General features: G+C 45.0%; 1 protein-coding gene across 2 annotated transcripts in view; it reads left to right on the plus strand.

The window, feature by feature from the left end:
- LOC120060148 (inositol 1,4,5-trisphosphate receptor type 1-like) overlaps positions 1–17,965 on the plus strand; it is a 146,040-nt gene that overhangs the window by 37,933 nt on the left and 90,142 nt on the right. For both annotated transcript variants that reach the window (XM_039009258.1, XM_039009268.1), the window contains 23 exons: positions 87–245; positions 388–560; positions 973–1,092; positions 1,321–1,515; positions 1,684–1,935; positions 2,046–2,187; positions 2,303–2,456; positions 2,672–2,862; positions 3,065–3,197; positions 3,389–3,443; positions 3,574–3,739; positions 4,088–4,252; positions 4,357–4,428; positions 4,549–4,686; positions 4,902–5,027; positions 5,138–5,338; positions 5,508–5,759; positions 7,480–7,605; positions 8,691–8,819; positions 10,316–10,436; positions 10,629–10,813; positions 13,463–13,611; positions 14,757–14,868. In XM_039009258.1, the coding sequence (XP_038865186.1) occupies positions 87–245; positions 388–560; positions 973–1,092; positions 1,321–1,515; positions 1,684–1,935; positions 2,046–2,187; positions 2,303–2,456; positions 2,672–2,862; positions 3,065–3,197; positions 3,389–3,443; positions 3,574–3,739; positions 4,088–4,252; positions 4,357–4,428; positions 4,549–4,686; positions 4,902–5,027; positions 5,138–5,338; positions 5,508–5,759; positions 7,480–7,605; positions 8,691–8,819; positions 10,316–10,436; positions 10,629–10,813; positions 13,463–13,611; positions 14,757–14,868 (3,516 nt within the window). The remainder of the gene's footprint in view (positions 1–86; positions 246–387; positions 561–972; positions 1,093–1,320; positions 1,516–1,683; positions 1,936–2,045; positions 2,188–2,302; positions 2,457–2,671; positions 2,863–3,064; positions 3,198–3,388; positions 3,444–3,573; positions 3,740–4,087; positions 4,253–4,356; positions 4,429–4,548; positions 4,687–4,901; positions 5,028–5,137; positions 5,339–5,507; positions 5,760–7,479; positions 7,606–8,690; positions 8,820–10,315; positions 10,437–10,628; positions 10,814–13,462; positions 13,612–14,756; positions 14,869–17,965) is intronic.

Here is a 17,965-nt window from a genome sequence, read left to right on the forward strand (position 1 = left end):
TTGGGTTTGGTTAAGTTGACCTCTCTGCATTGTCAGTTTGAGCATCACAATTAAAAGTTACTTATGGAATCCATATCCCTCTTTAGATTTTCAAACTTCTCCAAGCCCCGTTCACTGATAGCGGGGATGGTCCCATGCTGCGATTGGAAGAGCTTGGTGACCAGCGCCACGCACCCTTCAGGCATATCTGCAGGCTCTGCTACAGGGTATTACGGCACTCCCAGCAAGACTACAGGAAGAACCAGGTCGGTGTGCATAAATTATTGATTGATTGATGTTGTATCAGACGCACAGATGCAGAATTTATTTTGTTAAAAGGCTAAGTTTACTTGAGCTGTTAGTTGTACGTTAGAATGGTGCTGACCCTCACTGACTCCCCCTCTACAGGAGTACATAGCCAAGCAGTTCCGCTTCATGCAGAAACAGATAGGCTACGATGTTCTAGCTGAGGACACGATAACAGCCCTGCTCCACAACAACCGCAAGCTCCTTGAGAAACACATCACGGCTGCTGAGATTGACACCTTCGTCACCTTGGTCAGGAAGAACCGGGAGCCCAGGTGAGACCAAGAGGAAGGGCAATAGGATGGGGGCATGCCATGAGCCTGATTCAGAAGGTTGTTTGGGTGGAGTTATTTTTGTACAGCACCAGCCAGGGAATGTAGTAGATGTAGATTTATTCAAATAAATGTATGCATGCATGCATATCAGAGGAAGGGATTGTGTGGGATCGCGGCACTGGAGGTAATTCCTGTCATTACTGCTGTCAAGCTCCAGTCATGCTTTATGATATGAGAAACATGCTGGTCCAAGGGCCTGGATAAAGAGGGCTTTTACTGGAGTCTGATGGAGCTGGTAGGGGGACTGGGACTGAGCCTGAATAAGCCTACTCTGGGAGCCTGTAGTGTAGCCACTGGCAGTTGGGCCTGTACATTGACAATCATTCCCTTTCTCTTTGTCTCTTATCTTCAGGTTTCTGGACTACCTGTCTGACCTGTGTGTGTCCATGAACAAGTCCATCCCAGTGACTCAGGAGCTAATCTGTAACGCTGTGCTGGACCCTTCCAACGCAGACATCCTCATCGAGACTAAGTAAACCCCCCTTGATATGATGATTTTGTTTTACCCGAGCACTGAAAATATGAGCTTGGGTGTGTGCATGTTTGAACTTTGATCTGATGCTTTCTAATTAGACTGGCTCAATTGCTGTTATTAGTAATGCTGTCGATTTATGGAAACAAAACACAGATGTGTTGTTTCAGTATTCCTTATTTTCTGCAGTTTCTTTGTTGACTGTCTGTTTTATTTGCCGCCGACCAGGCTAGTGCTGTCGCGCTTTGAGATTGAGGCTGTAACAATCGGGGAGGCTCCCGTGGAAATGGAGGAGGACGAAGAAGAGGTGTGGCTCTTCTGGAGGGACAACCTCAAGGAGATCAGGAGCAAGAGTGTCAGAGAGCTGGCCCAGGACGCCAAGGAGGGCCAGAAGGAGGACCAGGAGGTGGTCAGCTATTACAGGTCAGGGATCAGGGCCTTACAGGGTTCACAATGGGTTTTGGTTGGATAGTTAGTGTTATGACAGTATGTAGAAGCATATGCGCCAGTAATTTGATTGTCTATGTGTAGGCCTGCTTTCAGACTAGGGCCCTGACCAGATGTTAAAGTATGTTCCTCTCCCTCCTGCAGGTACCAGCTGAACCTTTTTGCGCGGATGTGTCTGGACCGTCAGTACCTGGCCATCAATAAGATCTCTGGCCAGCTGGACGTGGACCTGATCCTGCGCTGCATGTCTGACGAGGACCTGCCCTACGACCTGCGCGCCTCCTTCTGCCGCATGATGCTGCACATGCACGTGGACCGCGACCCCCAGGAACAGGTCACCCCCGTCAAGTACGCCCGCCTCTGGTCCGAGATTCCCTCCAAGATCGCCATCGGCGAGTGAGTGGGGTTTATGAACGTGTTATTAGAGTCCCTTCAGAGATATTCTACATTACCTGAGCTCATCTACAGGCTACCCTTTACACAAGAATATTCTCTCCCTTTCTAAGCTACGACAATGATGGGACAACCAGAGATGAGATCAAGGAGAGGTTCTGCCTGACCATGGAGTTTGTGGAGAACTACCTGATGTCTGTGGTGTCTCAGAACATCCCCTTCGATGACAGAGAGAAAAACAAGCTCACCTTCGAGGTAGGTTTCCCTGGAAACAGCATGATGTCAACCAGACAACTTTACTTTGAGGTAGGAATGCATAATGTATATGTGGAGAATTTACTCCCCTCCTTTTTCTCTCTTATCTATGAAGGTAGTTAACCTGGCAAGGAACCTCATTTACTTTGGCTTCTACAACTTCAGTGACCTGCTGCGACTGACTAAGATCTTATTGAACATCCTGGACTGTGTTCATGTCAGCACCATATACCCTGTCACCAAGCTGGAGAAGGGAGAGGAAAAACAAGGTCAACAGCACACTGCTGCCTGTCTGTTACCCGTCTGTCAATTGGTATTGGCTGTTACTGATGTACTGTAATTGAGGCGCACTATCTCTCTCACCTCTTTCTCAATACACCTCCCTTCTATGATGAATCATGGTGGAATTGATAAGGTTTGGTTAATGTGTTGTGTGTGAGTAAGTGCCCCATTTCAATTCTGAGGTGTGTGTGTGTGTCCACAGGCAGTAATGTGATGAAGTCTATCCACGGGGTGGGGGAGCTTATGACCCAGGTGGTCCTCAGAGGTGGGGGTTTCCTACCCGTCACCCCCACCCACCAGCCGGAGGAGGGCGTGGTCAAGACCCAGACGGAGCCGGAGAGGGAGGACATCATGGTGATGGACACCAAGCTCAAGATCATCGAGATCCTCCAGGTATCTCCTGCCCTTTTCATCTGGCTTTTCATGTAGATTGTCTGATAATTGTATCCAATTATCATGGCTTTGATTTCCCATAGTATCAAATAAAATTGTATACAAAATCTACGACATATTTTTCTCTGTATGATTACTCTTCGTGGTGAGCTTGAAAGCCTGGTGTTTTAACTAAATTGTGCGTTCTGTTTCTTTCCGCTAGTTCATTCTGAATGTGCGGCTGGACTACAGGATCTCCTGCCTACTCTGTATCTTCAAGCGGGAGTTTGATGAGAGTAACCCTCAGGGTGATGGCACACCATCTAGTGCTAGTCAGGATGGAAATAATATGACAGGTCAGCATACTGACAGCCAAAGCCTTGTCCTTTTTTGTTACTGCTTTTACCCTCAAGCTACTGACCCTACAGACATACCAGATGTTTAATTTCAGAATGATTAAATTAATGTATGGTGTTGATGGTTTCTAAAGGGATGTATGGCCTTCAAAGGGCTCCACAATAATGTAAATGCTTAATTTTCTTTTTAGGGGCTCTAGATTTTGAGAACATTGAGGAGCAGGCAGAGGCGATCTTTGGAGGAAGGTAAACCCTCTCATTTTAAATCTTGATACAATGGAATGCAGTGTCCGTTTCCATAATAACACTGTATTAACACTGGCGTAGGTCTTATGAAAGTATCCCCAGTGTCTGAGCCTGGTGTGTTGTCCTGCAGTGAGGAGAACACCCCTCTGGACCTGGATGACCATGGTGGGAGAACCTTCCTGAGGGTGCTGCTACACCTCACCATGCATGACTATCCTCCCCTGGTGTCTGGGGCCCTCCACCTGCTCTTCAGACACTTCAGCCAGAGACAGGAGGTCCTCATGGCCTTCAAACAGGTAGACCACCGCCCAAACCCATAGGCTCCACAGCCACAAGAACACACAGGTCCTCTGTATCATTGCTCCTCACACTCATCAATAATCTTATCTTTAGTTAGAAAGTCATTTTATGAATTAGCAGCAGTCGTTGGGTTATAAGGCGCTTGAAGGCCTAGCTTGCTCTGAATATTCAACGCCCAGGGGGCGGGGCACAATTGGCCCAGCGTCGTTAGGGTTTAGCCAGGGTAGTCCGTCATTCTAAATAAGAATTTGTTCTTAAACGACTTGCCTAGTTAAATTAAGGTTAAATAAAAAATAAATACAATTAAGTCTACATTCAGGTATATGTCTTCCTCTTCCTTTTAGGTCCAGCTCTTGGTAACCAGCCAAGATGTGGACAACTACAAGCAGATCAAGTCAGACCTAGACCAGCTGCGCTCCATTGTAGAGAAGTCTGAGCTGTGGGTTTACAAGAGGCAGGGGGATGATGACGGAGGGGACGGACCCTCAGAGTCCGACCATAAAAAGAAGGTATTGTTTCAACTGAACTAATGGTTACTGTACATCTGAAGGCTTTCGCTGAATGCTTCACATGAATATGAACAAGCTCTCATTCTAACTCTGTCCATGTGCAGGGGGATTCAGGCAGCTCAGACAAAAAGAAGACGGAAACCACCAGCAGTTACAATTACAGGGTTATGAAAGAGGTACAATCTTCTTAATTTTCTCTCATTGTTCCATCACACACTGTAAGGAGTCACATCAGATATGTATGAATGTATGAGGTAGTCAGTCTCTGAGCCTCTTCTCTCTTCCCCTCTGTTCAGATCCTGCTGCGGCTCAGTAAGCTGTGTGTCCAGGAGGGAGCGTCAGGGAAGAAGAGTAAGAAGCAGCAGCAGAGACTACTGAGGAACATGGGAGCCCACAGTGTGGTGCTGGAGCTACTGCAGATTCCCTATGAGAAGGTACTGGAAGATAGGATGGGCCAGACCTATACTCTCATCACCTCATGCTTTAGAGAGAGAGACTAAAAAGGCATAAAGGCATGAAGCAAGCACTAGAGGATGCATGTCGTAGACTTGTACAATTACGAGGTCAACAATGACATTTGTGGAAGGTTTGAATGATAGCTGCAGCCTTTGGGTTGTGTGTCTGTCTGTACTTGTGATGAACACTTTAGGGTGAGGACGTCCGCATGCAAGAGATCATGAAGCTGGCCCATGAGTTCCTCCAGAACTTCTGTGCAGGGAACCAGCAGAACCAGATCCTGCTGCACAAGCACATTAACCTGTTCCTCAACCCAGGGGTGAGTGGACTCCTGGGGTAAGGGTTGGCGCTGTGCTGGGAAGAACCAGTGGTACTCCATCATTCCAATGCCAATAAAGCAGCTAGTTTAATGCTTATCTTTCTCCTCAGATTCTGGAGGCAATCACCATGCAACACATCTTCATGAATAACTTCCAGCTGTGCAGTGAAATCAACGAGCGCGTGGTGCAGCACTTTGTCCACTGCACCGAGACACATGGCCGCCATGTACAGTACCTCAAATTCCTGCAGACCATCGTCAAGGCTGAGAACAAGTTCATCAAGAAGTGTCAGGACACCGTCATGGCTGAGGTGGGACAGGATAATTGCAGTGCACGCATGATTATAATGCAAATGACACACACTATGCATTTCTGTAATATAAACTAGCAATACTACCTAAACAAAACTTGCTTTCAAATCTATATGGTGTGTCAGTAGCAGCTGATAAGAACAGTATGTCTGTCTTCCTCCCGCTAAGCTGGTGAACTCGGGCGAGGACGTGCTGGTGTTCTACAACGACCGTGCATCCTTCCAGACCCTGGTCACGATGATGCGGTCGGAACGGGACCGCATGGATGAGAACAGCGCTCTGAGGTACCACATCCACCTGGTAGAGCTGCTGGCCGTCTGCACCGAGGGAAAAAATGTCTACACAGAGATCAAGTGCAACTCCCTGCTGCCTTTGGATGACATAGTGAGGGTGGTCACCCATGAGGACTGCATCCCTGAGGTGAGTGAATGTCGGTTGGGCCAACAGGCAAGCAGGGTAGACCGCTGGAAAGATATGATGAGCCCTATTTGTATATTGTGGAACTCATCTGAACAGATGCTTCTTGAAGCAAGTTAGGCTAAATTATAATTCTAGGTAATTCTATAATGATGTACTGTACTTAGGTAACTCTAAAGTTGTTAAAGGTCAACTGTCTCTTAGACCAACTTTTCTGGTTTTAAACAGTCTATGTGGCATCAATTTGAGTCAGAAACATAAATGCGAGTGTCAAAATTGACTACAAAGTGTAAATAGGATAATTTTGGTCATAAAGTCAGTCTCGTCCAAAACAGAGTTTTGTAAGTGAGTTAGTAATGACTTACTGGATGGTTTTGGTATGGATTACAATCATTGCCCAGTTCCCACTAACAGGAGAGAAGCAGCTGTGCTAATTGCGCTCTATCAGCCATCATTCCAATGCCAATAAAGCAGCTAGTTTAATGCTTATCTTTCTCCTCAGATCATAGCAGCCAGAACCTCCAGACAGTGCGCCTCAGACTTTTTTACATAAGAAAACACATCGCTAATGTTATGTTGAAATAACCCTTGGCCCTAAGCCCTTTATGGAGTGGCCACTTGCTGATGTGTTTGATAGTGTCTATCACTCAAGTGTACCACTTTTTGGGGAAAAATTTGAATTGAGACGATCAGAGCGCACTTGTATCCCAACTGCAACTTGTCAATATTCCAAAACCCAGGCATTCGCCAGCATCTTGTGTCCCCCCGCGATCTGTTTTTGTAACATGATTCTTTATGAACACTGCCAGACAGATGCGCACTCTGATAATAGATAGTGAGAAAGTAGTAAAAAACTAAACGGCACCGAAACACAAACTTTGCCACTCCCCAGTGACTTGATAAGCTGATTGTGGCCTGGCTGCTCAATGTGCCTGCTACAGTAGCTACTACTTGCTAGCTTCATTGACAATCAGAGTTGAAACTTAGCTAGCTACCAAGTGATTTTGGGAACTGATAAACAGTGTGTAGCTTGTGCTTTATTTACCATCGTTATGTTATAGACTTGTTATTGTTCTCAGAAATCAGTCCTGAGCTCGTAGCTAGACTTTCCTGACTTGATAGACTGTACGAAGTGCACTGACTAGTTTTCCATGCAATTTCTTTACGTGCGAAATACTACACCAAACACCTAAGTTAGACCTCTGCAAAAATTTCTACATTTAATTTCAGATTTCTTGATTTATCTTAGATTAATTCTGACTATTTTAACGAAGTGACTATTTTGAAGAAGTGGCTATGTTGTTGCTACGGTGACTCAGGAGGGACAAACAACAGTACCTGCCATGGTATGATTAAGCAATAAGGCCAGAGGGGGTGTGGATACAGCCCTTAGCCGTGCTATATTGGCCATATACCACAAATCCCAGAGGTGCCTTATTGCTATTATAAACTGGTTACCAACGTAATTAGAGCAGTAAAAATAAATGTTTTGTCATACCCGTGGTATGCGGTCTGATATACCACGGCTGTCTGCCAATCAGCATTCAGGGCTCGAACCACCAGTTAATATGCAAACATTACAGACCCATATCAACCCACACAACCAAGACGGCTCTCATTTGGCTCCTGCTTTGACTTCAGGCCTCTAGCATTTCTTAATGAGCAATCTTCAAAACGAAGCCAAATCACAAAGTCGCCCTTTAATTCTGACCTTCCTCTCCAGGTGAAGATAGCCTACATCAACTTCCTGAATCACTGCTACGTGGACACAGAGGTGGAGATGAAGGAGATCTACACCAGCAATCACATGTGGAAGCTCTTTGAGAACTTCCTGGTGGACATATGCAGGGTAAATAAACACACATCACATCTGTTCCATATCTTATGGCTTGTCAACAGACATGCAGGTGACATGTTACTGATAGCTTGTTGATAGTTTGTTAAGTGTTCTACAGGGAGACTCTCCAAATAAAGTGTTATGGTTGCAAAATTCCGGTAACTTTCCCAAAATCCTCAGGTTTTCCAGAAATCACAAGAGCCTAACCCTCCCCTAACCCCGGCCAAACCCTCCCCTAACCCGGACGATGCTGAACCAATTGTGCGCTGCCCTATGGGACTCCCGATCACAGTCGGTTGTGATACAGCCCGGGATCGAACCTGGGTCCTCTAGCACTGAGGATGCACATTAAATTGTATTTGTCACATGCGCCGAATACAACTGAATACAACCTTACCATGAAATGCTTACTTACAAACCCTTAACCAACAATGCAGAGTTTTAAAATAGTAAGAAAAATGTGCAAATAAACTAAAGGAAAAATAGGAACACAATATAATAACAATAATGAAGCTATATACAAGGTGATTGCTGATTGTCCACTTCACTCTATGGCTTTTTCAACCACTCGGTACCAAGTCAATGTACAGGGATACGGGGTAGTCGAGGTAATTGAGGTAATATGTACATGTAGGTAAGGGTAAAGTTACTATTCATAGATAATAAACAGAGAGTAGCAGCAGCGTGTGTGAAGGAATGTGTGTGTGTGTCGTCCATATGAATGTATGTGTGTGTGTGTGTGTTTGTGTGTGTTGGAGTGCCAGTGTAGTATGTCTGATTGTGTGGTTAGAGTCCAGTGACTGTATACCGAGCCTGTGTAAGACAGTCAGTGCAACAAATAAGAATAAAATAAGCGGGTCAATGCCAATATTCCGTTCAGCAGTCTTATGGGTTGGGGGTAGAAGCTGTTAAGCCTTTTGATCCCAGGCTTGGCGCTCCAGTCCTGCTTGCTGTGCGGTAGCAGAGAGAACCGTCTATGACTTGTGTGACTGGAGTCATTGAAGTGTTTTAAGGGAGGAAGTGTGATCCAGTGAATGCTCACCCATTACCCACTGTCTGATGAGTCAACCTTGTATATCTGTGTCTGCTGTCTGTAGGTGTGCAACAACACCAGTGACAGGAAGCATGCAGACACGGTTCTGGAGGGTTACGTGACAGAGACGGTCATGATCATCGTCACCACCTTCTTCAGCTCGCCCTTCTCTGACCAGAGCACCAGTCTGCAGGTAACCATGACTGCAAAACAACACAACTTAAATAACCACCATAACACACAACATGTCACAATCCAAGCAGTTGAATGGTGGATATTCTGAGCTGTCGGATGAAATCTGTTTTCAATAATTTTCTGTTGATAGTGATCTGTGTTAACTTATCGTTTTATAAAGGGCATTCATGAATTCCTCGTCTGTGTGGAAGAAACATTATCCCCGAAGGCCCACACACTTACATTTATCATGTAACATATTACATTTGGCTTCAAATAGGTGGCGCGTCAAGTGTATGTAAGTATGGGTAAATGTCCAGCTGTGGTTAGTTTCCTGTCCCCTGGGTGTGTTCCTTACCAGCAGTCCTAGACTAGCAATAGATTTCATGTGGAACTGAGTCAGCACCTTCAAAGAACCCTGGCGTCTTTAGAATCCTCCCCCGAGTTCCTTCCCAGATCTTTGTTTCGCAAGATGCCATCACTGCTGGGATGTTTTTACAAACAGCAAGTAGAGAATGGTCAATCACTCTGTGGTCTACTGTAGCCTAAAGAGGTTGGTAGGTGTGTCGTGTGAGGGAGTAGCCCATTGCTTTTCTTGGAAGACTTGTCCACTTCACTCTATGGCTTTTTCAACCACTCGTGGTGTAGGCTAGTAATACCAATGCAGATTAGCTTGTAAGGAATTGGGTTTCCTGTTTTGCAGGAATAGTTTCACTCCCATTAGACTTTATTTGGTTTTGTTTTTCTCATAGTCATTTTCTCACCCTTAAAAACTCCCTCCTCCATCCACCATCCCACATCCCAAGACACTTACAATAATACACGTGTACACAATTTATGTGAAGCACCTAATGATGATATTCATTCCCTTCTATCCCATGACAGGCAAGCATTCTGGGAAAGATAACCGAGGTATATGTTGTACTGTAGGTTTGTGTGCAGCTTGCTTACAGGGTGTTGTTAGGTCCTGATGGTAGTGGTGATTCTGTATGTATTAGACATTGGTGCAGCAGAACTGGTTGATACCTGAACTGATTCTGGTGATAACCAACAGCCATACTAGAAGTGATAGACCGTCTTACCTACTATAGGTGTATAATATAGCACGTCTACAGCACATACGGTTAAAGATTCTAGGATTCTACGGGCAAACAGGAGAAAACGCTTTGAAACAGAAAACATAAATTAGCATTCAGGTAATACCTTGTCAGTTTCAAGCTTTTCTCTGGTTTCTCCCTACAGAACATGACCCGTTTGTGTCTGAGAGCACCCTCACATTGGTGAAACTGGTTTTCAGAGATATGGTCTGAGATAAACCACAAAAGCCTTTGTTGATCACCACTGGGGATTTTAACTTTGGTTAATGTGTAGCTTCTGACTCATCTTTTGACGTCTTCTCTCCTCTCATATCTCCTCTACTTTCTTGTCTGTTTCTATCGGCTCTCTCTATCGCTCTCTTTCTCTCTCTCTCTCTCTCTCTCTCTCTTTCTTTCTCTTTTTTTCTCTCTCCCTCAGACTCGCCAGCCGGTGTTCGTTCAGCTCCTTCAGGGGGTGTTTAGGGTGTTCCACTGTAATTGGCTCACCCCCACTCAGAAGGCCTCAGTTGAGGCCTGTATCAAGGTGCTGTCTGATGTGGGTAAGATACCTGCACTTGGCCTCCACCTGTTTCCCAAACATTGTCTTGATAAAGTCTGAGAAATAAATCCAATGAGCTCATTTTGTCTATCAACTACAAAAAAATATATATATATATATTTCAACAACTTTTGAAACTATTGTTAAACAAGCTTCCCTCTTAAGTTGCATCCTACTGTTTCATTGCACACAGCCAAGAATAGAGCCATTGCCATCCCTGTGGACCTGGACAGCCAGGTGAACAACCTGTTTGTCAAGTCCAACAATGTGGTCACCAAGTCCATCCTGAGCTGGAGGCTCTCTGCTAAGAATGCCCCCAGGAGGGACTCCAACGCCACCACGTCCGTCAGCTACAGGAACATCATAGAGAGGCTACAGGTGAGACTTCATACTGACCATGTCCATCCCCTACAGGAACATCATAGTAAGGCTACAGGTGAGACTTCATACTAATCACGTTTAAGCTACAGGAACATCATAGAGGCTACAGGTGAGACTTCATACTGACCATGTCCGTCAGCTACAGGAACATCATAGAGAGACTACAGGTGAGACTCTGGAATATATTGAGGAACTAACATTTACTGTAGCTTTGCATCTAACAGTGGGTTCAAGCCTAGTTCTGACAACATTTGATATGGGTAATCAGGGAATCAGTTTCATTATGATTTTGAATTCAATAACATCCTGCTTCTATTGTTGGGAAAATTAGCCATGACTTCAGGTGCTGAGGTTTTGGAACTCCAGGTCAATTGGCCAATTCATTCCCAGAAATGGAATGCATGGAAGTGCAATAGTAAAGGAAAGACTTGTAATTCCCAAGAAGATTATTACAGAGTTTGTTGCAATTTCTTTGCAGCCAACATACTGAGGATAATAGCAGACAATATTTCCATTCCTATTTGCCCTATTTTCAATTTAAGCCTACTAGAAAGTGTGTGCCCCCAGGCTTGGAGGGAAGAAAAAGTAATTCTGCTTTACTGGTTCAAATAGCCGACCAATTAGCCTGTTACCAACCCTTAGTAAACTTTTGGGAAAAATTGTGTTTGACCAGATACAATGCAATTTTACTGTAAACAAATTGACAACAAACTTTCAGTATGCTTATAGAAAAGGACATTCAACAAGCACAGCACTTACACAAATGACTGATGATTGGCTGAGAGAAATTGATTATAAAAAGATTGTGGGGGCTGTTTTGTTAGACTTCAGTGTGGCTTTTGCAATTATTGATCATAGTCTGCTGCTGTCAAAACATATGTGTTATGGCTTTACACCCCCTGCTATATTGTGGATGAAGAGTTACTTGTCTAACAGAACACAGAGGTTCTTAAATGGAAGGCTCTCCAACATAATCCTGGTAGAATCAGGAATTCCCCAAGGCAGCTGTCTAGGCAATTACATTTTTTCAATCTTTTCTAATGAATTGCCACTGGCTTTGAGTAAAGCCAGAGTGTCTATATATGAGGATGACTCAACATTATACATGTTAGCTACTACAGCGACTGAAATGACTGCAACAAAAAGTTGCAGTTAGTTTCAGAGTGGGTGGCAAGGAATGAGTGAGTCCTAAATATTTCTAAAACTAAAAGCACTGTATTTTTGACAAATCATTCACTAAACCCTAAACCTCAACTAAATCTTGTAATAAATAATGTGGAAATTGAGCAAGTTGAGGTGACTAAACTGCTTGGAGTTACCCTGGATTGTAAACTGGCATGGTCAAACATATTGATACAACAGTAGCTAAGATGGGGAAAAGTCTGTCCATAATAAAGATCTGTTCTACCTTCTTAACGGCACTATTAACAAGGCAGGTCCTACAGGCCTTAGTTTTGTCGCACCTGAACTACTGTTCAGTTGTGCCACAAAAAAGGACTTTGGAAAATTGCAATTGGTTCAGAACAGGGCTGCACAGCTGTTCCTTGGATATACACAGAGAGCTAATATTAATAACATACATGTCAATCTCTCCTGGCTGAAAGTGGAGGAGAGATTGACTTCATCACGACTTTTATTTATGAGCGGTACATGTTGAATGCACCGAGCTGTATGTTTGAACTACTGGCACACAGCTCGGACATCCATGCATACCCCACAAGACATGCCACAAGAGGTCTCTTCACAGAACAGACTATGGGAGGCACACAGTACTACAGAGAGCCATGACTACATGGAACTTTATTCCACATCAAGTAACTCATGCAAGCAGTACAATTTGATAAAAAAAAACAGATACATGTAAATGGAACAGTGGGGGCTGTGAAGCAACACAAACATAGGCACAGACACATGCATACACATACACGACAACATATGCACTATACACACACGTACACAAGGATTTTGTTCTGTAGATATGTGGTAGTTGAGGAGTAGGGACCTGAGGGCACACAATGTGTTGTGAAATCTGTGAATGTATTGTAATGTTTTTAAAATTATATAAACTGCCTTAATTTTGCTGGACCCCAGGAAGAGTAGCTGTTGCTTTGGCAGCAGCTAATGGGAATCCATAATAAGTACAAATACAATTACAGTTTACAGTAACCCTACCAGAATCCCTCCTTCCCTCCCTCCTACTCAAGTCAGTGTCTACATCAACAGACAGTATGGTACAACTGTATCGATTTGCATATTTCCATGGAGTTGATGCTGACTGTGACTCATGGGGATATGTAGCGGGGTTGAGGGGAGCTGTATCGGTCTGTTTTGATGGTTTTTGGTAAACAATGGTTAACTTCTGCTTTTATACGTTTGTCGAGTGAGCAGTCTGAGACAATAAGGTCACAAAGTTGACCAGCATGTTTTTCAGTTTTGTCAGCTTCCCTGTATGGGCAGGACTTCAACAGTAGGGGCTGGCACCCAGGCACCAAACTCATAGAGACAGTTAGGTTGGGATCAGACCTACCCCTGATCTAACACTCAGTGTGCCAATACCCTGAGTTTGCCTGTGCGCTGTCTATGTCCTATCTCTGTTTCTGTTACCCCTCAAACCGTGCCTGTCCTCTGCTCTGCTTTGTGTTGTAGGACATAGTTTCAGCCCTGGAGGACCGTCTGCATCCCCTGGTCCAGGCTGAGCTGTCTGTCCTGGTGGACGTGCTGCATCGCCCTGAGCTGCTGTTCCCTGAGAACACAGACGCCCGCAGGAAATGTGAGAGCGGCGGCTTCATCTCCAAGTAAGACTCCAGTACCCACAAACCATGGCAAGCCACCCACATCCCTGACAAGTTTACAAACAATCGACGCGTCTCTTGCCACGTCCAGTGATGGACCATAGTCTGCAATTTTCTTTGAAATTCTGCAATTTCTTCCAAAGCATTCGTAAACCAAATAAGGGTTAGTCCACTAGGAAATGACCTAGCTGTGGTTTGACTGGAAAGACTGTACAGTCTCCTGATACTGTCTCAGTGTTCAGGAATGCATGGTGTTAACCTGATCTGAGCTCTTTCATACTGTACCTGTTGTACTGTAACTAGAGTTGGGACACATTTCCCCTGTAGTCTACACAGTAACTGAATTCATCATTGAGCAGGGCGTCCCGCTCTAAACAGGCTAAGTACGGAAGTGACCCAGGGCTTTGTTTTCACATGTCCTACCCTGAGCCTACTGGAGCTCTGGCTCCCCTCACACAGTGCTCCCTCCCTCCCCCACACAGGCCAGGCCACTCCTGTGTGTGTTGTGCTTGATAAGGGCTGAGATTGGATAACAGGGTGGGAGTTTGGATGTCTGTGCTCCTTGAACAGATGCCGGCTCAGGGATTAGCCTACTGGAAAGGGCCGTAGGGAGGGGGAATTCATACGTGGAGTAGCACGTGAGACACCACCAGTTCACACTGATTCAGGAAACTTACTTACGGTACAAAGGCAATACAGTACAGTACTAGCCTCAATGTGTAGAATACAATGGGACCTTTATGGAAAGCCTGTATGCCAGGAAGAGATTGGGTCTACTGGTTCATTGACGCTTCAGCAGTTGACTCATATACAGGATTGGTAATTTGGATTGAAAGGCTCCTAACCATGAATACAGTAAAACGCAGAACCTGATTGACCGCTCTAAGACCCACGTGAGGTCAAATCTCTACCCAAACATTTACAGCGAATAATAAATTAAGACAATCAATTAGGATTATGCCAAGAAGACCTTTACCCTCATCTCTAAACTACAAGATTAACGGTAATTACTGTAGTAGAATCTCTCTGAAATCAGGGTTTGTTACCACTGTAGTATTTTTTTAGTTGTTGTGGTATGCAGTTCTATGCAGTTCTGTACAGTGCAGTATGTGTGATCCACCTGCCCCTGACCTCTGACCTCTGCCCAGGCTCATCAAACACACCAAACAGCTGCTGGAGGAGAACGAGGAGCGGCTGTGTATCAAGGTGCTGCAGACTCTGAGGGAGATGATGACCAAAGACCGTGGCTATGGGGAGAAGGTAGCTACCTACACTAATATGGCCCTCTTCACCACCTCACAATACTCATCTGGTTCTCTCTACGCTGGGGTTTATCATGAGAGGAAACAGTTACAAGGAGGCCTGGTATTCTGTAGCTCTTTACAGAGGTCAGTGCAGAGGTCAGGGTTTAAGAGCAAAGATGAAGTTGGAGGTTCAGTTTTCCTCTGCTGACCTGTGCCCTCCCCAAGATACTGGGTGTACTTAGGTCTGTGATGGATGGGATGAGTATTTTGGCTTGGTTTATAACCTACAGTAGCAGTTGCCCTTCTGCAGGAATAAGATGCCAGGGGTGTGTGTATATACGGTATCCTCCGTGCTATTCACAATCACACACTGAGACACGCGCTTAAACAGTAATACACCATAAACACTAATACACCATTTATGTGCCAATGACTCTGTACTAATCTCTGATTAATGCACTTTGTTCTCTCTGCTGTTCTGTTGATACTTACAAATCCATTGCTTTGAGAGGTAGTAACTTGTGTGTTTTTTACTAACTGACATGGTGTGTGTTTCTGTCCAACTGTTTGTCTGTTTCCAGCTGCCTCCCCTCCCCTTAACCCAGCTCTACTAACTCTGCCACTATACTCTTCTCTTCCAGCACATTGCCTTTGATGATGAGATGGATGTGGCTGAGGTTGATCATTTTCCTTCTTTCGTTTGATTTCCGTCTCGTACTAGTGGTGTAGCTAGATGCGCCTGTGCTAAAGTTTTGCTGTATTATGTGCTGCTGACCTCCGTGAACTCTTCCCCATGCTCTCTCTGTGTCTGTCAGAGTAGCTGCCAGTTGCTGTGCGTTGTACTGTGTAACTGTGCCACCACTAGCATGCTAAGAACTGTCTGGTAATGTTGCCAACTTACCATACTCCTATGTGTCTTTATTGTAGTCATCTGCTTGAAGTTTAGTTGCTGGTCGTTGTGTACTTCTGTTGTATGAGTGTGTCAGAAGTTGTGTGTCTTTTCAGATTGGACTTGCACATTGTCAATCTTTTATTTTAGGAAACAGTGCATACAGACTGTAATGATAGACCACAATGAACAAAATGAGTCTACACGTCAGTGGATGTAGCCATTTAGTACATAACTGATGGCGTTATGGTTCAGTCATAATGATGTACTTTCTAGCCTTAGCAGCTTTGGAATTTCTGTGGTGAAATACTTAATGGTGCCATTCCTTTCTCCATGTGCACATTTGTTTGTTTGCATTGCCTTTATGCATTTTTTCCCCCTTGTTGTGTTCAATGCACTGTGTCACTTAAGATGTACAGTAATTTGCAGTGCTACGCCATATAGTATATTTATATATCCTTTGAATGGGAGAAGTGGAGATATTTATTGTGCAAACTGCAAGCAAATTTGAAACAAGTTCAATTCGGTTTGCAGCTTAACTCACCACTTTCTCCTCACAGAACTGAAGCTAGACAGAACAAATTCCTTTGGGAGGTCAAGTGGTAGGCTATCTGAATGGAGGCAGGACATGAAGAGCCAGCACCCAGGGTTGGCTTGAGGGGGGAGCAGCAAGGGGGAAGGTTGGTGTCGGGGTGTTGATCATACCCAGTCTTTCTTTGGATGGTGGTCAGAGGGACAGGGGCAGGGTGGTTGCCTCTAAGCTCCCCATCACCATTACCACAGCAGGTGTTTGAGTATTTATACACATGGAACTATCCCTTAAACGTAGTGGTGGAAACCAGATCATCCCCACATCCATAGAGGGTAACGGGGTGTTTGTGTGCGCAGGTGTTCTTGCTTTGCGCGTGTGTACTGTATATGTACATCAGGGAGTGTGTCTGTGCGTGCCCTAGAGGAAGTGGAAACTGCAGATATCCTCTTTCTTCCCTTTCATCTTGTACTGCGTCTGTCAGGGGACTTTCAGAAAGCCTGAGGCCAGTGCCATATGGGAGGGGCTAATGTGGCATCACATTCTCACTGATGTCATAGAACAGAACACCTCTTTTACTCAGAAGTTGTTCTATTATTATTCCCCTTCTCCATGTCAACGCACCAGACTGTACAGGATACCCCATTGACCAAAACCTATATTGAGAAGGTATGACATTTAAGAGCACAACCTTCAACCACAGGTTATATCGGGGGGTTTTTTACCTCTAGAAGGTTTTGTTTAGTATTAGTTACATTTACGTCATTTAGCAGACGCTCTTATCCAGAGCGACTTACAGTAGAGTGCATACATTTTATTACATTTTTACATACTGAGACAAGGATATCTCTACCGGCCAAACCCTCCCTAACCCGGACGACGCTATGCCAATTGTGCGTCGCCCCACGGACCTCCCGGTTGCGACAGAGCCTGGGCGTGAACCCAGCCCAGCCTGGGCGCGAACCCAGAGACTCTGGTGGCGCAGCTAGCACTGCGATGCAGTGCCCTAGACCACTGCGCCACCCGGGAGGCCTAGTTGCAGTATTACTGTAGTTATCTTTTTGGTCACAATAACATCATATAGTCAAAACTTGTATTGTATAGTAAATGAGCATGTACACAAGATAGTCATGAGTTACAGCAGTAAAGACTACCTTCCTTTCAGGAAAAAAAGGAAAGCAAACAATGGAGTGAGAGAGACTGATAAGAAGGAGAGGTAAACACAGATATCAGTTAGACTGACCGTTGGAGAGTCTACGATCTGAGCTGTATGTCTGCCAGGAGGTCACATGCTCACATGAGTGTCTTCTCTCTCTTTTTCCTCCCTCCATTCCTCCCCCCAGTGTTATCCAGTGATGGAAATCCCCGGCTGCTTCCCCTCCTAAGAAAGGGAGCGAACAGATAGACTACTTCTTTGTTGCCTGAACGGACCCTTCCCATTCGTAGTGTCTGAAGAATGTGTACACCCCACCCACACATCCGGCACGTGCATGGACCCAGGAGGGCCCCCCTATGGGACGCAGTGTCCCAGGCTCCATGCTGATCCAAAGCCCACACTTCCCCTCCACGGCAGAAATGGCAGCAACAGCACTGGGCTGTCTGTCAGTTAGCTTTTAAATTAGCCCTGTGTTCAGCCCGTATTTCTGCTCTGCCCGACATGGCACCTCCTCTGTGGCGTACCCCGCTACAGGCCTG

Source organism: Salvelinus namaycush, chromosome 2, assembly GCF_016432855.1.
Source record: "Salvelinus namaycush isolate Seneca chromosome 2, SaNama_1.0, whole genome shotgun sequence".
In the NCBI taxonomy this organism is placed as follows: domain Eukaryota; kingdom Metazoa; phylum Chordata; class Actinopteri; order Salmoniformes; family Salmonidae; genus Salvelinus; species Salvelinus namaycush.